This window comes from Pseudophryne corroboree, chromosome 9 (genome assembly GCF_028390025.1).
Source record: "Pseudophryne corroboree isolate aPseCor3 chromosome 9, aPseCor3.hap2, whole genome shotgun sequence".
In the NCBI taxonomy this organism is placed as follows: domain Eukaryota; kingdom Metazoa; phylum Chordata; class Amphibia; order Anura; family Myobatrachidae; genus Pseudophryne; species Pseudophryne corroboree.
In genome coordinates, this window is record NC_086452.1 from 443,187,691 (window position 1) to 443,211,376 (window position 23,686).

The following is a 23,686-nucleotide window of genomic DNA, read 5'->3' on the forward strand; positions in this document are numbered from 1 at the left end:
GGGTTAAAATAAGAATTTACTTACCGATAATTCTATTTCTCGGAGTCCGTAGTGGATGCTGGGGTTCCTGAAAGGACCATGGGGAATAGCGGCTCCGCAGGAGACAGGGCACAAAAAAGTAAAGCTTTTACCAGATCAGGTGGTGTGCACTGGCTCCTCCCCCTATGACCCTCCTCCAGACTCCAGTTAGGTACTGTGCCCGGACGAGCGTACACAATAAGGGAGGCAATTTGAATCCCGGGTAAGACTCATACCAGCCACACCAATCACACCGTACAACTTGTGATCTAAACCCAGTTAACAGTATGATAATAGAAAGAGCCTCTTAAAGATGGCTCCTTAACAATATAACCCGAATTTGTTAACAATAACTATGTACAGTATTGCAGATAATCCGCACTTGGGATGGGCGCCCAGCATCCACTACGGACTCCGAGAAATAGAATTATCGGTAAGTAAATTCTTATTTTCTCTATCGTCCTAAGTGGATGCTGGGGTTCCTGAAAGGACCATGGGGATTATACCAAAGCTCCCAAACGGGCGGGAGAGTGCGGATGACTCTGCAGCACCGAATGAGAGAATTCCAAGTCCTCTTTTGCCAGGGTATCAAATTTGTAGAATTTTACAAACGTGTTTTCCCCCGACCACGTAGCTGCTCGGCAGAATTGTAATGCCGAGACCCCTCGGGCAGCCGCCCAAGATGAGCCCACCTTCCTTGTGGAATGGGCCTTAACAGATTTAGGCTGTGGCAGGCCTGCCACAGAATGAGCAAGTTGAATTGTGTTACAAATCCAACGAGCAATCGTCTGCTTAGAAGCAGGGGCACCCAACTTGTTGGGTGCATATAGTATCAACAGCGAGTCAGATTTTCTGACTTCAGCCGTCCTTGAAATGCATATTTTTAAGGCTCTGACAACGTCCAACAACTTGGAGTCCTCCAAGTCGCCAGTGGCCGCAGGCACCACAATAGGTTGGTTCAGGTGAAACGCTGATACCACCTTAGGGAGAAAATGCGGACGAGTCCTCAGTTCTGCCCTATCCGAATGGAAGATTAGATAAGGGCTTTTATAAGATAAAGCCGCCAATTCAGATACTCTCCTGGCGGAAGCCAGGGCCAGTAACATAGTCACTTTCCATGTGAGATATTTAAAATCCACCTTTTTCAATGGTTCAAACCAATGGGATTTGAGGAAATCTAAAACTACATTTAGATCCCACGGTGCCACCGGAGGCACCACAGGAGGCTGTATATGCAGTACTCCTTTAACAAAAGTCTGTACCTCAGGAACTGAGGCCAATTCTTTTTGGAAGAATATTGACAGGGCCGAAATTTGAACCTTAATAGATCTCAATTTGAGACCCATAGACAATCCTGATTGTAGGAAATGTAGGAAACGACCCAGTTGAAATTCCTCCGTCGGAACACTCCGATCCTCGCACCACGCGACATATTTTCGCCAAATGCGGTGATAATGTTTCGCGGTGACTTCCTTCCTTGCCTTAATCAAGGTAGGAAAGACTTCTTCTGGAATGCCTTTCCCTTTTAGGATCTGGCGTTCAACCGCCATGCCGTCAAACGCAGCCGCGGTAAGTCTTGAAAGAGACAGGGACCCTGTTGTAGCAGGTCCCTTCTCAGAAGTAGAGGGCACGGGTCGTCCGTGACCAACTCTTGAAGTTCCGGGTACCAAGTCCTTCTTGGCCAATCCGGAGCCACTAGTATTGTTCTTACTCCTCTTCACCGTATAATCTTCAATACCTTTGGCATGAGAGGCAGAGGAGGAAACACATATACTGATTTGTACACCCAAGGTGTTACCAGTGCGTCCACAGCTATTGCCTGTGGATCTCTTGACCTGGCGCAATACTTGTCCAGTTTCTTGTTGAGGCGAGACGCCATCATGTCTACCATTGGTCTTTCCCAACAGTTTATTAGCATGTGGAAGACTTCTGGATGAAGACCCCACTCTCCCGGGTGAATATCGTGTCTGCTGAGGAAGTCTGCTTCCCAGTTGTCCACGCCCGGGAAGAACACTGCTGACAGTGCTATTACGTGATTCTCCGCCCAGCGAAGAATCTTGGCAGCTTCTGCCATTGCACTCCTGCTTCTTGTGCCGCCCTGTCTGTTTACATGGGCGACCGCCGTGATGTTGTCCGACTGAATCAACACCGGTTTTCCTTGCAGGAGTGGTTCCGCCTGGCTTAGAGCATTTTAGATTGCTCTTAGTACCAGAATGTTTATGTGAAGAGACTTTTCCAGGTTCGTCCATACCCCCTGGAAGTTTCTTCCTTGTGTGACTGCTCCCCAACCTCTCAGGCTGGCGTTCGTGGTCACCAGGATCAAATCCTGTATGCCGAATCTGCGGCCCTCCAATAGATGAGCCTTTTGCAACCACCACAGAAGATATACCCTTGTCCTTGGCGACAGGGTTATTCGCAGGTGCATCTGAGGATGCGACCCTGACCATTTGTCCAACAGATCCCTTTGGAAAATTCTTGCATGGAATCTGCCGAATGGAATTGCTTCGTAAAAAGCCACCATTTTTCCCAGGACTCTTGTGCATTGATGTACAGACACCTTTCCTGGTTTTAGGAGGTTCCTGACAGGTCGGATAACTCCTTGGCTTTTTCCTCGGGAAGAAAAACCTTTTTCTGAACCGTGTCCAGAATCATCCATAGGAACAGCAGACGTATCGTCGGAAAACAGCTGCGATTCTTGGAATATTTAGAATCCAGTCGTGCCGTCGAAGAACTACTTTAGATAGTGCTCTTCCGACCTCCAACTGTTCTCTGGAACTTGCCCTTTTCAGGTCGTGCAAGTAAGGGATAATTTAGATGCCTTTTTTCTTTGAAGAAACATCTTTTCGGCCATTACCTTGGTAAAAAGGCCCGGGGTGCCGTGGATAATTCAAACGGCATCGTCTGAAACTGATATTGACAGTTCTGTACCACGAACCAGAGGTACCCTTGATGAGAAGGACAAAATTTGGACATGGAGGTAATCCTTGATGTCCAGGGACACCATATAGTCCCCTTTTTTCCGGTTCGCTATCAATGCTCTGAGTGACTTTATCTCGATTTGAACCTTTTATGTAAGTGTTCAAAACATTTTAGATTTAGACTATGTGTCACCAAGCCGTCTGGCTTCAGTACCACAATATAGTGTGGAAAAATAATACCCTTTTCCTTGTCGTAGGAGGGGTACTTTGATTATCACCTGCTGGATATACAGCTTGTGAATTGTTTCCAATGCTGCCTCCCTGTCGGAGGGAGCCGTTGGTAAAGCAGACTTCAGGAACCTGCGAGGAGAAGATGTCTCGACTCTCCAATCTTTACCCCTGGGATAATACTCGTACGATCTAGGGGTCAACTTGCGAGTGATCCCACTGCGCCCTGAGACTCTTGAGACTACCCCCCCACCTTGAGTCCGCTTGCACGGCCCCAGCGTCATGCTGAGGACTTGGCAGACGCGGTGGAGGGCTTCTTTTCCTGGGAAAGGGCTGCCTGCTGCAGTCTACTTCCCTTACCTCTATGTCTGGGCAGATATGACTGGCCTTTTGCCTGCATGCCCTCATGGGAAAGGAAAGATTGAGGCTGAAAAGACGGTGTCTTTTTTAGCTGAGATGTAACTTGGGGTAAAAAGGTTGGATTTCCCAGCTGTTGCTGTGGTCCCCAGGTCCGATGGACCGACCCCCAAATAACTCCTTCCCTTTATACAGCAATACTTCCATCTGCCGTATGGGATCTGTATCACCTGACCACTGTCGTGTCCCTGACATCTTCTGGGAGATATGGACAACGCACTTATCTTGATGCCAGAGAGCAAATATCCCTCTGTGCATCTCACATACATATATATAGAATGCATCCTATTAAATGCTCTACATGAATAAAATATTTTCAGTCAGGGAATCCGACCAAGCCAACCCAGCACTGCATCTCCAGGCTGATGGCGATCGCTGGTCGCAGTATAACCACCGTATGTGTGTATATACTTTTTAGGATATTTTTCCAGCTTCCTATCAGCTGGCTCCTTGAGGGCGGCCGTATCTGGAGACGGTAACGCCACTTGATAAGCGTGTGAGCGCCTTATCACCCTAAGGGGTGTTTCCCAACGTACCCTAATTTCTGGCGGGAAAGGGTATAACGCCAATATTTGCTATCGGGGTAACCCTACGCATCATCACACACTTCATTTTATTTTATCTGATTCAGGAAAAACTACAGGTAGTTTTTTCACTCCCACATAATACCCTTTCTTGTGGTACTTGTAGTATCAGAAACACGTAACACCTCCTTCATTGCCCTTAACGTGTGGCCCTAATGAGAAATACGTTTGTTTATTCACCGTCGACACTGTATTCAGTGTCCGTGTCTGTGTCGACCGACTGAGGTAAATGGGCGTTTTTAAAACCCCTGACGGTGTTTCTGAGACGCCTGGACCGGTCCTAATAGATTGTCGGCCGTCTCATGTCGTCAACCGACCTTGCAGCGTGTTGACATTCTCACGTAATTCTCTAAATAAGCCATCCATTCCGGTGTCGACTCCCTAGAGAGTGACATCACCATTACAGGCAATTTCTCCGCCTCCTCACCAACATCGTCCTCATACATGTCGACACACACGTACCGACACACAGCACACACACCGGGAATGCTCTGACAGAGGACAGGACCCACTAGCCCTTTGGGGAGACAGAGGGAGAGTCTGCCAGCACACACCAAAACGCTATAATTATATAGGGACAACCTTATATAAGTGTTTCTCCCTTATAGCATTTTTTATATATATACAATATCGCCAAAATCAGTGCCCCCCCTCTCTGTTTTAACCCTGTTTCTGTAGTGCAGTGCAGGGGAGAGCCTGGGAGCCTTCTCTCCAGCTTTTCTGTGAGAGAAAATGGCGCTGTGTGCTGAGGAGATAGGCCCGCCCCTTTTTCGGCGGGCTCGTCTCCCGCTATTTTTGAAGTTAGGCAGGGGTTAAATATCTCCATATAGCCTCTGTGGGCTATATGTGAGGTATTTTTTGCCTCTAATAAGGTTTTTATTTGCCTCTCAGAGCGCCCCCCCCAGCGCTCTGCACCCTCAGTGACTGTTGTGTGAAGTGTGCTGAGAGGAAAATGGCGCACAGCTGCAGTGCTGTGCGCTACCTTAAGAAGACTGAGGAGTCTTCAGCCGCCGATTTTGGACCTCTTCTCTCTTCAGCGTCTGCAAGGGGGCCGGCGGCGCGGCTCCGGTGACCATCCAGGCTGTACCTGTGATCGTCCCTCTGGAGCTAGTGTCCAGTAGCCAAGCAGCAAATCCACTCTGCACGCAGGTGAGTTCACTACTTCTCCCCTAAGTCCCTCGTTGCAGTGATCCTGTTGCCAGCAGGACTCACTGTAAAGTAAAAAAACCTAAGCTAAACTTTCTCTAAGCAGCTCTTTAGGAGAGCCACCTAGATTGCACCCTTCTCGTTCGGGCACAAAATCTAACTGGAGTCTGGAGGAGGGTCATAGGGGGAGGAGCCAGTGCACACCACCTGATCTGGTAAAAGCTTTACTTTTTTGTGCCCTGTCTCCTGCGGAGCCGCTATTCCCCATGGTCCTTTCAGGAACCCCAGCATCCACTTAGGACGATAGAGAAAATACATCCATATAGCCCAGGAGCTATATGTGATGTATTCTTTTGCCACCTAAGGTATTTGTCATCTATATTGCGTCTCAGGGCGCTCCCCCCCAAGCGCCCTGCACCCTCAGTGACCGGAGTGTGAAGTGTGCTGAGAGCAATGGCGCACAGCTGCGGTGCTGTGCGCTACCTTAGTCTGAAGACAGGATTGTCTTCTGCCGCCGATTTCACCGGACCTCTTCGTCTCTTCTGGCTCTGTAAGGGGGACGGCGGCGCGGCTCCGGTGACCCATCCAGGCTGAACCTGTGATCGTCCCTCTGGAGCTAATGTCCAGTAGCCTAAGAAACCCGATCCACTCTGCACGCAGGTGAGTCCGTTTCTTCTCCCCTTAGTCCCACGATGCAGTGAGCCTGTTGCCAGCAGGACTCACTGAAAATAAAAAAACCTAAATTAAACTTTTATTCTAAGCAGCTCAGGAGAGCCACCTAGCCTGCACCCTTCTCGTTCGGGCACAAAAATCTAACTGAGGCTTGGAGGAGGGTCATAGGGGGAGGAGCCAGTGCACACCACCTGATCCTAAAGCTTTTATTCTTGTGACCTGTCTCCTGCGGAGCCGCTATTCCCCATGGTCCTTACGGAGTCTAAGCATCCACTAGGACGTCAGAGAAAATAAGATTTTACTTACCGATAAATCTATTTCTCGGAGTCCGTAGTGGATGCTGGGGTTCCTGAAAAGACCATGGGGAATAGCGGCTCCGCAGGAGACAGGGGTGCTGGGGTTCCTGAAAAGACCATGGGGAATAGCGGCTCCGCAGGAGACAGGGCACAAAAAGTAAAGCTTTTCCAGATCAGGTGGTGTGCACTGGCTCCTCCCCCTATGACCCTCCTCCAGACTCCAGTTAGGTACTGTGCCCGGACGAGCGTACACAATAAGGGAGGATTTTGAATCCCGGGTAAGACTCATACCAGCCACACCAATCACACCGTACAACTTGTGATCTAAACCCAGTTAACAGTATGATAACAGCGGAGCCTCTGAAAGATGGCTTCCTTCAACAATAACCCGAATTAGTTAACAATAACTATGTACAATTATTGCAGATAATCCGCACTTGGGATGGGCGCCCAGCATCCACTACGGACTCCGAGAAATAGATTTATCGGTAAGTAAAATCTTATTTTCTCTATCGTCCTAGTGGATGCTGGGGTTCCTGAAAAGACCATGGGGATTATACCAAAGCTCCCAAACCGGCGGGAGAGTGCGGATGACTCTGCAGCACCGAATGAGAGAACTCCAGGTCCTCCTTAGCCAGAGTATCAAATTTGTAAAATTTTACAAACGTGTTCTCCCCTGACCACGTAGCTGCTCGGCAGAGTTGTAATGCCGAGACCCCTCGGGCAGCCGCCCAAGATGAGCCCACCTTCCTTGTGGAGTGGGCCTTTACAGATTTAGGCTGTGGCAGGCCTGCCACAGAATGTGCAAGTTGGATTGTGCTACAGATCCAACGAGCAATCGTCTGCTTAGACGCAGGAGCACCCATCTTGTTGGGTGCATACAATATAAACAACGAGTCAGATTTTCTGACTCCAGCTGTCCTTGCAATATATATTTTTAATGCTCTGACAACGTCCAGTAACTTGGAGTCCTCCAAGTCACTTGTAGCCGCAGGCACTACAATAGGCTGGTTCAGATGAAATGCTGACACCACCTTAGGGAGAAAATGCGGAGGAGTCCGCAGTTCTGCCCTGTCCGAATGGAAAATCAGATATGGGCTTTTGTAAGATAAAGCTGCCAGTTCTGACACTCTCCTGGCCGAAGCCAGGGCTAGAAGCATGGTCACTTTCCATGTGAGATATTTCAAATCCACCTTTTTTAGTGGTTCAAACCAATGAGATTTCAGAAATTCCAAAACCACATTGAGATCCCACGGTGCCACTGGAGGCACCACAGGAGGCTGTATATGCAGCACTCCCTTAACAAAGGTCTGGACTTCAGGGACTGAAGCCAATTCTTTTTGAAAGAAAATCGACAGGGCCGAAATTTGAACCTTAATAGATCCCAATTTGAGACCCATAGACAATCCTGATTGCAGGAAATGTAGGAATCGACCCAGTTGAAATTCCTCCGTCGGAGCACTCCGATCTTCGCACCACGCAACATATTTTCGCCAAATTCGGTGATAATGTTGCACGGTTACTTCCTTCCTTGCTTTAATCAAAGTAGGAATGACTTCTTCCGGCATGCCTTTTTCCTTTAGGATCCGGCGTTCAACCGCCATGCCGTCAAACGCAGCCGCGGTAAGTCTTGAAACAGACAGGGACCCTGCTGAAGCAAGTCCCTCCTTAGAGGTAGAGGCCACGGATCTTCCGTGATCATCTCTTGAAGTTCCGGGTACCAAGTCCTTCTTGGCCAATCCGGAACCACTAGTATCGTTCTCACGCCTCTTTGCCGTATAATTCTCAATACTTTTGGTATGAGAGGCAGAGGAGGAAACACATACACCGACTGGTACACCCAAGGCGTTACCAGCGCGTCCACAGCTATTGCCTGCGGATCTCTTGACCTGGCGCAATACCTGTCCAGTTTTTTGTTGAGGCGAGACGCCATCATGTCCACCATTGGTCTTTCCCAACGGGTTACCAGCATGTGGAAGACTTCTGGATGAAGTCCCCACTCTCCCGGGTGAAGATCGTGTCTGCTGAGAAAGTCTGCTTCCCAGTTGTCCACTCCCGGGATGAACACTGCTGACAGTGCTATCACATGATTCTCTGCCCAGCGAAGAATCCTTGCAGCTTCTGCCATTGCACTCCTGCTTCTTGTGCCGCCCTGTCTGTTCACATGGGCGACTGCCGTGATGTTGTCCGACTGGATCAACACCGGTTTTCCTTGAAGCAGAGGTTCTGCCTGGCTTAGAGCATTGTATATTGCTCTTCGTTCCAGAATGTTTATGTGAAGAGACGTTTCCAGGCTCGTCCATACTCCCTGGAAGTTTCTTCCTTGTGTGACTGCTCCCCAGCCTCTCAGGCTGGCGTCCGTGGTCACCAGGATCCAATCCTGTATGCCGAATCTGCGGCCCTCCAATAGATGAGGACTCTGCAACCACCACAGAAGAGACACCCTTGTCCTTGGAGACAGGGTTATCCGTAGGTGCATCTGAAGATGCGACCCTGACCATTTGTCCAACAGATCCCTTTGGAAAATTCTTGCGTGGAATCTGCCGAATGGAATTGCTTCGTAAGAAGCCACCATTTTTCCCAGGACTCTTGTGCATTGATGTACAGACACCTTTCCTGGTTTTAGGAGGTTCCTGACAAGCTCGGATAACTCCTTGGCTTTTTCCTCCGGGAGAAAAACCTTTTTCTGAACCGTGTCCAGAATCATCCCTAGGAACAGCAGCCGAGTTGTCGGCATTAACTGGGATTTTGGAATATTCAGAATCCACCCGTGCTGTTTTAGCACTTCTTGAGACAGTGCTAATCCCATCTCTAGCTGTTCTCTGGACCTTGCCCTTATTAGGAGATCGTCCAAGTATGGGATAATTAATACGCCTTTTCTTCGAAGAAGAATCATCATCTCGGCCATTACCTTTGTAAAGACCCGAGGTGCCGTGGACAATCCGAACGGCAGCGTCTGAAACTGATAGTGACAGTTTTGTACAACGAACCTGAGGTACCCCTGGTGTGAGGGGTAAATTGGAACGTGGAGATACGCATCCTTGATGTCCAAGGATACCATAAAGTCCCCCTCTTCCAGGTTCGCTATCACTGCTCTGAGTGACTCCATCTTGAACTTGAATTTCTTTATGTACAGGTTCAAGGACTTCAGATTTAGAATAGGCCTTACCGAGCCATCCGGCTTCGGTACCACAAAAAGAGTGGAATAATACCCCTTCCCTTGTTGTAGAAGAGGTACCTTGACTATCACCTGCTGAGAGTACAGCTTGTGAATGGCTTCCAAAACCGTCTCCCTTTCGGAGGGGGACGTTGGTAAAGCAGACTTCAGGAAACGGCGAGGTGGATCTGTCTCTAATTCCAACCTGTACCCCTGAGATATTATCTGCAGGATCTAGGGATCTACTTGCGAGTGAGCCCACTGCGCGCTGTAATTTTTGAGACGACCCCCCACCGTCCCCGAGTCCGCTTGAGAAGCCCCAGCGTCATGCTGAGGCTTTTGTAGAAGCCGGGGAGGGCTTCTGTTCCTGGGAAGGAGCTGCCTGTTGCTGTCTCTTCCCTCGACCTCTGCCTCGTGGCAGATATGAATAGCCCTTTGCTCTCTTATTTTTAAAGGAACGAAAGGGCTGCGGTTGAAAGGTCGGTGCCTTTTTCTGTTGGGGAGTGACTTGAGGTAGAAAGGTGGATTTCCCGGCTGTAGCCGTGGCCACCAAATCTGATAGACCGACTCCAAATAACTCCTCCCCTTTATACTGCAAAACTTCCATATGCCGTTTTGAATCCGCATCGCCTGTCCACTGTCGCGTCCATAAAGTTCTTCTGGCCGAAATGGACATAGCACTTACCCGTGATGCCAGTGTGCAGATATCCCTCTGTGCATCACGCATATAAAGAAATGCATCCTTTATTTGTTCTAACGACAGTAAAATATTGTCCCTGTCCAGGGTATCAATATTTTCAATCAGGGACTCTGACCAAACTACCCCAGCACTGCACATCCAGGCAGTCGCTATAGCTGGTCGTAGTATAACACCTGCATGTGTGTATATACTTTTTTGGATATTTTCCATCCTCCTATCTGATGGATCTTTAAGTGCGGCCGTCTCAGGAGAGGGTAACGCCACTTGTTTAGATAAGCGTGTTAACGCCTTGTCCACCCTAGGAGGTGTTTCCCAGCGCTCCCTAACCTCTGGCGGGAAAGGGTATAATGCCAATAATTTCTTTGAAATTATCAGCTTTTTATCAGGGGCAACCCACGCTTCATTACACACGTCATTTAATTCTTCTGATTCAGGAAAAAATAAGAATTTACTTACCGATAATTCTATTTCTCGGAGTCCGTAGTGGATGCTGGGGTTCCTGAAAGGACCATGGGGAATAGCGGCTCCGCAGGAGACAGGGCACAAAAGTAAAGCTTTCCGATCAGGTGGTGTGCACTGGCTCCTCCCCCTATGACCCTCCTCCAAGCCAGTTAGGTACTGTGCCCGGACGAGCGTACACAATAAGGGAGGAATTTTGAATCCCGGGTAAGACTCATACCAGCCACACCAATCACACCGTACAACTTGTGATCTAAACCCAGTTAACAGTATGATAACAGCGGAGCCTCTGAAAAGATGGCTCACAACAATAATAACCCGATTTTTGTAACTATGTACAAGTATTGCAGATAATCCGCACTTGGGATGGGCGCCCAGCATCCACTACGGACTCCGAGAAATAGAATTATCGGTAAGTAAATTCTTATTTTCTCTATCGTCCTAGTGGATGCTGGGGTTCCTGAAAGGACCATGGGGATTATACCAAAGCTCCCAAACGGGCGGGAGAGTGCGGATGACTCTGCAGCACCGAATGAGAGAACTCCAGGTCCTCCTTAGCCAGGGTATCAAATTTGTAGAATTTAGCAAACGTGTTTGCCCCTGACCAAGTAGCTGCTCGGCAAAGTTGTAAAGCCGAGACCCCTCGGGCAGCCGCCCAAGATGAGCCCACCTTCCTTGTGGAATGGGCATTTACATATTTTGGCTGTGGCAGGCCTGCCACAGAATGTGCAAGCTGAATTGTATTACACATCCAACTAGCAATAGTCTGCTTAGAAGCAAGAGCACCCAGTTTTTTGGGTGCATACAGGATAACAGCAAGTCAGTTTTCCTGACTCTAGCCGTCCTGGAACATATTTTCAGGGCCCTGACAACATCTAGCAACTTGGAGTCCTCCAAGTCCCTAGTAGGTGCAAGGCACCACAATAAGCTGGTTCAGGTGAAACACTGACACCACCTTAGGGAGAGAACTGGGGACGAGTCCGCAGCTCTGCCCTGTCCGAATGGACAACAGATATGGGCTTTTTTGAGAAAAAACCACCAATTTGACACTCGCCTGGTCCAGGCCAGGGCCAAGAGCATGGTCACTTTTCATGTGAGATGCTTCAAATCCACAGATTTGACTGGTTTTAAACCAATGTGATTTGAGGAATCCCAGAACTACGTTGAGATCCCACAGTGCCACTGGAGGCACAAAAGGGGGTTGTATATGCAATACTCCCTTGACAAACTTCTGGACTTCAGGAACTGAAGCCAATTCTTTCTGGAAGAAAATCGACAGGGCCGAAATTTGAACCTTAATGGACCCCAATTTGAGGCCCATAGACACTCCTGTTTGCAGGAAATGCAGGAAACGACCGAGTTGAAATTTCTTTGTGGGGCCTTCCTGGCCTCACACCACGCAACATATTTTCGCCACATGTGGTGATAATGTTGTGCGGTCACCTCCTTTCTGGCTTTGACCAGGGTAGGAATGACCTCTTCCGGAATGCCTTTTTCCTTTAGGATCCGGCTTTCCACCGCCATGCCGACAAACGCAGCTGCGGTAAGTCTTGGAACAGACATGGTACTTGCTGAAGCAAGTCCCTTCTTAGCGGCAGAGGCCATAAGACCTCTGTAAGCATCTCTTGAAGTTCCGGGTACCAAGTCCTTCTTGGCCAATCCGGAGCCATGAGTATAGTTCTTACTCCTCTACGTCTTATAATTCTCAGCACCTTAGGTATGAGAAGCAGAGGAGGGAACACATACACCGACTGGTACACCCACGGTGTTACCAGAACGTCCACAGCTATTGCCTGAGGGTCTCTTGACCTGGCGCAATACCTGTCCCGTTTTTTGTTCAGACGGGACGCCATCATGTCCACCTTTGGTATTTCCCAACGGTTTACAATCATGTGGAAAAAACTTCCCGATGAAGTTTCCACTCTCCCGGGTGGAGGTCGTGCCTGCTGAGGAAGTCTGCTTCCCAGTTTCCATTCCCGGGATGAAACACTGCTGACAGTGCTATCACATGATTTTCCGCCCAGCGAAAAGTCCTTGCAGTTTTTGCCATTGCCCTCCTGCTTCTTGTGTCGCCCTGTCTGTTTACGTGGGCGACTGCCGTGATGTTTTTCCCACTGGATCAATACCGGCTGACCTTGAAGCAGAGGTCTTGCTAAGCTTAGAGCATTATAAATTTACCCTTAGCTCCAGTATATTTATGTGGAGAAAAGTCTCCAGACTTGATCACACTCCCTGGAAATTTTTTCCTTGTGTGACTGCTCCCCAGCCTCTCGGGCTGGGCTCCGTGGTCACCAGCATCCAATCCTGAATGCCGAATCTGCGGCCCTCTAGAAGATGAGCACTCTATAACCACCACAGGAGAGACACCCTTGTCCTTGGATATAGGGTTATCCGCTGATGCATCTGAAGATGCGATCCGAACCATTTGTCCAGCAGATCCCACTGAAAAGTTCTTGCGTGAAATCTGCCGAATGGAATTGCTTCGTAGGAAGCCACCATTTTTACCAGGACCCTTGTGCAATGATGCACTGTTTTTAGGAGGTTCCTGACTAGCTCGGATAACTCCCTGGCTTTCTCTTCCGGGAGAAACACCTTTTTCTGGACTGTGTCCAGAATCATCCCTAGGCACAGCAGACGTGTCGTCGGGATCAGCTGCGATTTTGGAATATTTAGAATCCACCCGTGCTGTTGTAGCAGTATCCGAGATAGTGCTACTCCGACCTCCAACTGTTCCCTGGACTATGCCCTTATCAGGAGATCGTCCAAGTAAGGGATAATTAAGACGCCTTTTCTTCGAAGAAGAATCATCATTTCGGCCATTACCTTGGTAAAGACCCGGGGTGCCGTGGACAATCCAAACGGCAGCGTCTGAAACGGATAGTGACAGTTCTGCACCACGAACCTGAGGTACCCTTAGTGAGAAGGGCAAATTTGGGACATAGAGGTAAGCATCCCTGATGTCCCGGGACACTATATAGTCCCCTTCTTCCTGGTTCGTTATCACTGTTCTGAGTGACTCCATCTTGATTTGAACCTTTGTAAGTGTTCAAAAAAATTTTTTAGAATAAGTCTCACCTAGCCTTCTGGCTTCAGTACCACAATATAGTGTGGAATAATACCCCTTTTCTTGTAGTAGGAGGGGTAATTTAATTATCACCTGCTGGGAATACAGCTTGTGAATTTTTTCCCATACTGCCTCCTTGTCGGAGGGAGACCTTGGTAAAGCAGACTTCAGGAGCCTGCGAAGGGGAAACGTCTCGACATTCCAATCTGTACCCCTGGGATACTACTTGTAGGATCCAGGGGTCCTGTACGGTCTCAGCGCCATGCTGAGAACTTGTCAGAAGCGGTGGAACGCTTCTGTTCCTGGGAATGGGCTGCCTGCTGCAGTCTTCTTCTCTTTCCTCTATCCCCGGGCAGATATTATCTTATAGGGACGAGAGGACCGAGGCTGAAAAGACGGCGTCTTTTTCTGCAGAGATGCGACTTAGGGTAAAAAACGGTGGATTTTCCAGCAGTTGCCGTGGCCACCAGGTCCGATGGACCGACCCCAAATAACTCCTCTTCCTTTATACGGCAATACACCTTTGTGCCGTTTGGAATCTGCATCACCTGACCACTGTCGTGTCCATAACATCTTCTGGCAGTTATGGACATCGCATTTACTCATGATGCCAGAGTGCAAATATCCCTCTGTGCATCTCGCATATATAGAAATGCATCCTTTAAATGCTCTATAGTCAATAAAATACTGTCCCTGTCAAGGGTATCAATATTTTTAGTCAGGGAATCCGACCAAGCCACCCCAGCTCTGCACATCCAGGCTGAGGTGATCGCTGGTCGCAGTATAACACCAGTATGTGTGTATATACTTTTTATGATATTTTCCAGCCTCCTGTCAGCTGGTCCTTGAGGACGGCCCTATCTATAGACGGTACCGCCACTTGTTTTGATAAGCGTGTGAGCGCCTTATCCACCTTAAGGGGTGTTTCCCAACGCGCCCTAACTTCTGGCGGGAAAGGGTATACCGCCCATAATTTTCTATCGGGGGGAACCCACGCATCATCACACACTTTATTTAATTTATCTGATTCAGGAAAAACTATGGTAGTTTTTTCACATCCCACATAATACCCTCTTTTGTGGTACTTGTAGTATCAGAAATATGTAACACCTCCTTCATTGCCTTTAACGTGTGGCCCTAATAAGGAATACGTTTGTTTATTCACCGTCGACACTGGATTCAGTGTCCCTGTCTGTGTCTGTGTCGACCGACTAAAGTAAACGGGCGTTTTAAAACCCCTGACGGTGTTTTTGAGACGTCTGGACCGGTACTAATTGTTTGTCGGCCGTCTCATGTCGTCAACCGACCTTGCAGCGTGTTGACATTATCACGTAATTTCCTAAATAAGCCATCCATTCCGGTGTCGACTCCCTAGAGAGTGACATCACCATTACAGGCAATTGCTCCGCCTCCTCACCAACATCGTCCTCCTATATGTCGACACACACGTACCGACACACAGCACACACACAGGGAATGCTCTGATAGAGGACAGGACCCACTAGCCCTTTGGAGAGACAGAGGGAGAGTTTGCCAGCACACACCAAAACCGCTATAATTATATAGGGACAACCTTATATAAGTGTTTTCCCTTATAGCATCTTAATATATAAGCATATCGCCAAATTAGTGCCCCCCCTCTCTGTTTTAACCCTGTTTCTGTAGTGCAGTGCAGGGGAGAGCCTGGGAGCCTTCCCTCCAGCCTTTCTGTGAGGGAAAATGGCGCTGTGTGCTGAGGAGATAGGCCCCGCCCCTTTTTCGGCGGCCTCGTCTCCCGCTCTTAACGGATTCTGGCAGGGGTTAAATATCTCCATATAGCCTCCGGAGGCTATATGTGAGGTATTTTTAGCCAAAATAGGTATTCATTTTGCCTCCCAGGGCGCCCCCCTCCCAGCGCCCTGCACCCTCAGTGACTGCCGTGTGAAGTGTGCTGAGAGGAAAATGGCGCACAGCTGCAGTGCTGTGCGCTACCTTAAGAAGACTGAGGAGTCTTCTGCCGCCGATTCTGGACCTCTTCTTACTTCAGCATCTGCAAGGGGGCCGGCGGCAAGGCTCCGGTGACCATCCAGGCTGTACCTGTGATCGTCCCTCTGGAGCTGATGTCCAGTAGCCAAGAAGCCAATCCATCCTGCACGCAGGTGAGTTCACTTCTTCTCCCCTAAGTCCCTCGTTGCAGTGATCCTGTTGCCAGCAGGACTCACTGTAAAATAAAAAACCTAAGCTAAACTTTTCTAAGCAGCTCTTTAGGAGAGCCACCTAGATTGCACCCTTCTCGGCCGGGCACAAAAATCTAACTGGCTTGGAGGAGGGTCATAGGGGGAGGAGCCAGTGCACACCACCTGATCGGAAAGCTTTACTTTTGTGCCCTGTCTCCTGCGGAGCCGCTATTCCCCATGGTCCTTTCAGGAACCCCAGCATCCACTAGGACGATAGAGAAACTATAGGTAGTTTTTTCACACCCCACATAATACCCTGTTTAGTGGTACCTGTAGTATCAGCTAAATGTAACGCCTCCTTCATTGCCAAAATCATATAACGTGTGGCCCTACTGGAAAATACGGTTGATTCGTCACAGTCACCACTGGAGTCATCGCCTGTGTCTGGGTCTGTGTCGACCGACTGAGGCAAAGGGCGTTTCACAGCCCCTGACGGTGTTTGAGTCGCCTGGACAGGCACTAATTGATTGTCCGGCCGTCTCATGTCGTCAAACGACTGCTTTAGCGTGTTGACACTATCCCGTAGTTCCATAAATAAAGGCATCCATTCTGGTGTCGACTCCCTAGGGGGTGACATCCTCATATTTGGCAATTGCTCCGCCTCCACGCCAATATCGTCCTCATACATGTCGACACACACGTACCGACACACAGCAGACACACAGGGAATGCTCCTAACGAAGACAGGACCCACTAGCCCTTTGGGGAGACAGAGGGAGAGTTTGCCAGCACACACCAAAAGCGCTATATATATATATCAGGGATAGCCTTATAATAAGTGCTCCCTTATAGCTGCTTTGTTATATCAAAATATCGCCATAAATTTGCCCCCCCTCTCTGTTTTACCCTGTTTCTGTAGTGCAGTGCAGGGGAGAGACCTGGGAGCCGTCCTGACCAGCGGAGCTGTGAGAGGAAATGGCGCCGTGTGCTGAGGAGATAGGCCCCGCCCCTTTTCTGGCGGGCTCGTCTCCCGCTATTTAGAGAAATCAGGCAGGGGTTAAATATCTCCATATAGCCTCTGGGGGCTATATGTGAGGTATTTTTAGCCTTTATATAGGTTACATTTGCCTCCCAGGGCGCCCCCCCCCAGCGCCCTGCACCCTCAGTGACTGCCGTGTGAAGTGTGCTGAGAGGAAAATGGCGCACAGCTGCAGTGCTGTGCGCTACCTTTAGAAGACTGCAGGAGTCTTCAGCCGCCGATTCTGGACCTCTTCTGACTTCAGCATCTGCAAGGGGGCCGGCGGCGCGGCTCCGGTGACCATCCAGGCTGTACCTGTGATCGTCCCTCTGGAGCTTGATGTCCAGTAGCCAAGAAGCCAATCCATCCTGCACGCAGGTGAGTTGACTCCTTCTCCCCTAAGTCCCTCGTTGCAGTGATCCTGTTGCCAGCAGGAATCACTGTAAAATAAAAAAAACCTAGCTAAACTTTTTCTAAGCAGCTCTTTAGGAGAGCCACCTAGATTGCACCCTTCTCGGCCGGGCACAAAAATCTAACTGGAGTCTGGAGGAGGGTCATAGGGGGAGGAGCCAGTGCACACCACCTGATCTGGAAAAGCTTTACTTTTTGTGCCCTGTCTCCTGCGGAGCCGCTATTCCCCATGGTCTTTTCAGGAACCCCAGCATCCACTAGGACGATAGAGAAAATAGTCTGACTGCACGTTGGAGCATTGAATAGCAATGTTACACAGGCAGGAAGAGAGGAAAATATGAAAACTATGGGGGTTAGTCAGAGATGGACACAGCCGCTGCGGTCGCATGCAGCCGCTGCGTCCATAAGGTCTGCGCACGAGCACCAGCCATTGTGCGCGATTCTTCACCATGATATTGCATCCCAGAAGAGGCGTTGATGCGGCGTTTGGTGGGCGTGGTCTGCAGCATGTGAGTATATGGACGCGTCCATCTCTCAATAGCCCCCCCCTCAATGAGCAGGGCACTCTAAATAATCATTTGTTATTATGGGGATTAGGTCTTGTTTAGTACCATGTTTATTCCAGATTGTAAATGGCAATTCTTAAAGGCTTGGCCACAACAGCCGAATAAGGCCAGTAACATTGCAAATATTTCCTTCACACCCCATAGTCGTGTGCAGTCGTGACACAATTACGTGCGAGACACTTGGTGGAACATTGCCTCTGACACGGCCTGAGAGATCTGCGATGTAAAGTGATCAAAATATGATGCATCTATTATCACCATCCGCATTTTTTTGCTAGCACCTTAGGAGAATGAGCAATGAAGCCGTCACGGTTATGACGGATCTCACAGCCAATCATATTGCTCCCTAGGAATAAATCATGGAATGATTTGTACAACACAGATTTATAAAAAAAAAAAAAAAAAAAAAAGACTAGCGGCCAGACGTAATGACGCCAGAGTTTGGCGGCCGCACGGGGTGTCGGCTGAACTCAGATTTATTTTTTATTTTTTTAAAGGGGCAATCACTTACAGAGGTTGGTAATTATGGCCAAGCGCTATATGTACTAAAATATACTGTGTGGAAAACAATGATAAATAAACAAAAGCAAGGTATGAAAATAAAAATAAGTATAAATAATGAATAAATAATAAATAATGAAAGAGAAAGAAATAAGTGCAACAGAAGTCAAAAATGTTTACAACTCTTTTCTGGTGATTTTTGGAGTTTTCAGACACTTGGTGGTGTTAGCTGGATAGATACAGTTCTTGTGGGCAGAGACTATCCCTAGCTTACCCTATCTCCACATGCTGTATGATTGCCGCTCTCTGCGCCGAATTGCTGTAACCGGAAGTTCGGATGTCCGCTTCCGGTGACGTCAGACACTGGCGGTGCTATCTTCTGTTGTGTCTGCTTCTTTGCTCTCCCAGAGCAAAGTGGAGCAAGTGGAGATAGGGTAAGCTAGGGAAAGTCTCTGCCCACAAGAACTATATCTATCCAGCTAACACCAAGTGTCTGAAAGCTCCAAAAATCACCAGAAAGGAGCTGTAAACAATTTTTGACTTCTGTTGCACTTATTTCTCTCTCTTTCATTATTTATTTATTTATTAATTATTTATATTTATTTTCATACCTTGCTTTTGTATATTTATCATTATTTTCCACTCAGTATATTTTAGTACATATAGCGCTTGGCCATAATTACCAATTCATTGATCATCCGATTCGAAACCCGAGCAGCTTACTAAAGTGCAGCAAGCTATACAATTATTCCCCTCGTAAACACTTACAGAGGTTCTCAAATGCGGTCCTCAAGGCTCCCCAACAGTCCAGGTTTTAAGCTTAACCATATTTGGCCACAGGTAACTAAATTAGCACCTCAGTCAACATGATTTAACCATCTGTGCTGAGCCAGGGATATACCTAAAACCTGGACCATTGGGGTGACTTGAATACAGCGTTTGAGAACCTCTGACTTACAAGGCATGGTTTTGCAGTGTAAGTGAATGCCCCTTTAAAAACACGTCCAAGTTCGGCTGGCATCTGGCATGGCCACCATCAGGCTCTAAATCTTATTATAATATACGGAGTATGCTCAGAAAATAATATTGCTTAACTTGGATTACTCAACCACACTCCCACATAGGGATAGGATTGTTTCACACAAGAGGCTATTAACCAAACTACACCAACAAACATTTCTTCACTTATCTCAAAATATCTCCCAGCCCTCCTCTCCAAGTTGCTTCTTTCATCCACACGCATTATCTGTTCCCAGTCACAGTTACGGGACATCTCTCGTGCTGCACCCACCCTGTGGAATAACCTCCAGATTTACAAGACGTGCCTCTAGTCTCCAAACCTTCAAGCGTTCCCTGAAAACTCACCTTTTCAAACAAGCCTATCAAATTCCAGAGCCACCCACATAACCTTCATAAGATATCAAACCCAATAATACCCCCTCTGTACAGTCCACACAAAACTTTATATATTTTCTCTTTCTTCACTTTCACATCCACTTGACCCTTGGCCAATATCACTGTGTGGACTGGATCCTACAGACCACCAAGAACCTCTGCAATCTGGCTGGACCAACATGTAATAGGTAGCACCTATCCTTATTCTGGTTTCCCTATAGATCGTATTTCCCTATAGATTGCAAGCTTGCGAGCAGGGCCTTCCTATCTCGACGTCTGTTGACTATCACCAAGTCTTGTTTTATTATAGTTTGTTTGCAAATTGTAAAGCACAACGGAATATGTGGGTGCTATATAAGTAACTTAATAAATATCTACTCCTGGATTAAAAAACTGAAACCTGGATGATTATATTTTGTTAAGATCGATTCCAGGGTTTCCCAACCTTGGTCCCCAAGACACAACAGTCCAGGATTTAAGGCTATCCATGCTCGAGCACAGACGGTTAAATCATAATAGCCAAGTATGGCTATCCTTAAAACCTGGATCGTGAATGTGCCTTGAGGACCATGGGCCAATTCAGACCTGATTGCAGCAGCAAATTTGTTAGCAAATGGGCAAAACCATGTACACTGCAGGTGTGGTAGATGTAACATGTGCAGAGAGGGTTAGATTTGGGTGGGTTATATTGTTTCTGTGCAGGGTGAATACTGGCTGCTTTATTTTTACACTGCAATTTAGATTTCAGTTTGAACACACCCCACCCAAATCTAACTCTCTCTGCACATGATGACTGGGATGTTACACCTGCCAGGCTCCCTGCAGCACTGCACAAGCGTGGATGACTGGGACATGGGCGTATTACACCTGCCAGGCTCCCTGCAACACTGCACAAGCGTGGATGACTGGGACATGGGTGTGTTGCACCTGCACAAGCGTGGATGACTGGGACATGGGCGTATTACACCTGCACAAGCGTGGATGACTGGGACATGGGCATATTACACCTGCACAAGCGTGGATGACTGGGACATGGGTGTGTTACACCTGCACAAGCGTGGATGACTGGGACATGGGTGTGTTACACCTGCCAGGCTCCCTGCAACACTGCACAAGCGTGGATGACTGGGACATGGGCGTGTTACACCTGCACAAGCGTGGATGACTAGGACATGGGCATATTACACCTGCACAAGCGTGGATGACTGGGACATGGGTGTGTTACACCTGCACAAGCGTGGATGACTGGGACATGGGCGTGTTACACCTGCACAAGCGTGGATGACTAGGACATGGGCATATTACACCTGCACAAGCGTGGATGACTGGGACATGGGCATATTACACCTGCACAAGCGTGGATGACTGGGACATGGGTGTGTTACACCTGCACAAGCGTGGATGACTGGGACATGGGTGTGTTACACCTGCACAAGCGTGGATGACTGGGACATGGGTGTGTTGCACCTGCACAAGCGTGGATGACTGGGACATGGGCGTATTACACCTGCACAAGCGTGGATGACTGGGACATGGGTGTGTTACACCTGCACAAGCGTGGATGACTGGGACATGGGTGTGTTGCACCTGCACAAGCGTGGATGACTGGGACATGGGCGTATTACACCTGCACAAGCGTGGATGACTGGGACATGGGCGTGTTACACCTGCACAAGCGTGGATGACTGGGACATGGGTGTGTTACACCTGCACAAGCGTGGATGACTGGGACATGGGTGTGTTACACCTGCACAAGCGTGGATGACTGGGACATGGGTGTGTTACACCTGCACAAGCGTGGATGACTGGGACATGGGTGTGTTACACCTGCACAAGCGTGGATGACTGGGACATGGGTGTGTTACACCTGCACAAGCGTGGATGACTGGGACATGGGTGTGTTACACCTGCACAAGCGTGGATGACTGGGACATGGGCGTATTACACCTGCACAAGCGTGGATGACTGGGACATGGGCGTGTTACACCTGCACAAGCGTGGATGACTGGGACATGGGTGTGTTACACCTGCCAGGCTCCCTGCAGCACTGCACAAGCGTGGATGACTGGGACATGGGCGTGTTACACCTGCACAAGCGTGGATGACTGGGACATGGGTGTGTTACACCTGCCAGGCTCCCTGCAGCACTGCACAAGCGTGGATGACTGGGACATGGGCGTGTTACACCTGCACAAGCGTGGATGACTGGGACATGGTTGTGTTACACCTGCCAGGCTCCCTGCAGCACTGCACAAGCGTGGACGACTGGGACATGGGTGTGTTACACCCGCCAGGCTCCATGCAGCACTGCACAAGCGTGGATGACTGGGACATGGGCGTGTTACACCTGCACAAGCGTGGATGACTGGGACATGGGTGTGTTACACCTGCCAGGCTCCCTGCAGCACTGCACAAGCGTGGATGACTGGGACATGGGCGTGTTACACCTGCACAAGCGTGGATGACTGGGACATGGTTGTGTTACACCTGCCAGGCTCCCTGCAGCACTGCACAAGCGTGGACGACTGGGACATGGGTGTGTTACACCCGCCAGGCTCCATGCAGCACTGCACAAGCGTGGATGATGGAGCTCATGAACTATACATCATACTGACTATAAATCACTTCTCACCTTTACCAACGATGCCAAGCTCGCCATCTGCTCATTGAGCGCACTCTCCGATTCCCTGTAGGTGAGGCAGGTAAACAGATACTCCTCCGGGTCAAACGAGTCTGCCCCTTGCTGCTCCACGTCATTAGCGACCCCAACATAATAATCTTCTATGTCTCCTGGTTCATCTTCCTCTTCTTCCTCCTCCTCCTCCTCACAATTAGGGTCATAGTCCTCATTACTGTCTGAGCCCTGACTGTTCATGTCTACAGACATGTTACCATCGGGGTGGGGTGGGGTCACTAGTAGAGCTACAAAATCCTGTGCATGCTCCCTTCACTTTAGGACGACCTGCTGCTGTCTGGCACCCATCTGGCTCCGTTGTATCCTGGGGGATAAAGGAAGAAGGCACATGAGTAACACCAGGGGAAAAACTGCCCTCCACAAAGAAGCATTTGCAGTCATCACAGTTGCAGACATTAAAGAGTAAGAGGTAGGACGACAAGTCCGCTGTTTGTCACTGTAAGGATGAATATCCAGAGCATTTACTGAGAAAAATAACTGTCAGACAGAGAGAAACAGCGGGCTACATATCACTATGTGCCGAGATGATATCCAATCCTGATTGATGGAGCAGATTTAAAAATAAGATTTTACTTACCGGTAAATCTATTTCTCGTAGTCCGTAGTGGATGCTGGGGACTCCGTAAGGACCATGGGGAATAGACGGGCTCCGCAGTAGACATGGGCACTTTAAGAAAGAATTTAGATTCTGGTGTGCTCTGGCTCCTCCCTCTATGTCCCTCCTCCAGACCTCAGTTAGAGAAACTGTGCCCGGAAGAGCTGACAGTACAAGGAAAGGATTTTGGAAATCCAGGGCAAGACTCATACCAGCCACACCAATCACACCGTATAACTTGTGATAAACTTACCCAGTCAACAGTATGAACTACAACAGAGCATCAGTTCAACCCTGATGCAACAATAACATAGCCCTTATTGCAGCAATAACTATATACAAGTACTGCAGAAGAAGTCCGCACTTGGGACGGGCGCCCAGCATCCACTACGGACTACGAGAAATAGATTTACCGGTAAGTAAAATCTTATTTTCTCTAACGTACTAGTGGATGCTGGGGACTCCGTAAGGACCATGGGGATTATACCAAAGCTCCCAAACGGGCGGGAGAGTGCGGATGACTCTGCAGCACCGAATGAGCAAACACAAGGTCCTCCTCAGCCAGGGTATCAAACTTGTAGAACTTTGCAAAAGTGTTTGAACCTGACCAAGTAGCCGCTCGGCACAGCTGTAATGCCGAGACCCCTCGGGCAGCCGCCCAAGAAGATGCCACCTTCCTAGTGGAATGGG

At 48.8% G+C, this 23,686-nt stretch overlaps 1 protein-coding gene across 3 annotated transcripts in view; it reads right to left on the bottom strand.

Moving 5' to 3' along the window:
• Positions 1 to 23,686, bottom strand: part of ARIH2 (ariadne RBR E3 ubiquitin protein ligase 2) — a 92,801-nt gene that overhangs the window by 53,394 nt on the left and 15,721 nt on the right. For all 3 annotated transcript variants that reach the window (XM_063941136.1, XM_063941138.1, XM_063941137.1), the window contains exon 2: positions 22,339 to 22,705. In XM_063941136.1, the coding sequence (XP_063797206.1) occupies positions 22,339 to 22,593 (255 nt within the window). In that variant the 5' untranslated portion in view covers positions 22,594 to 22,705. The remainder of the gene's footprint in view (positions 1 to 22,338; positions 22,706 to 23,686) is intronic.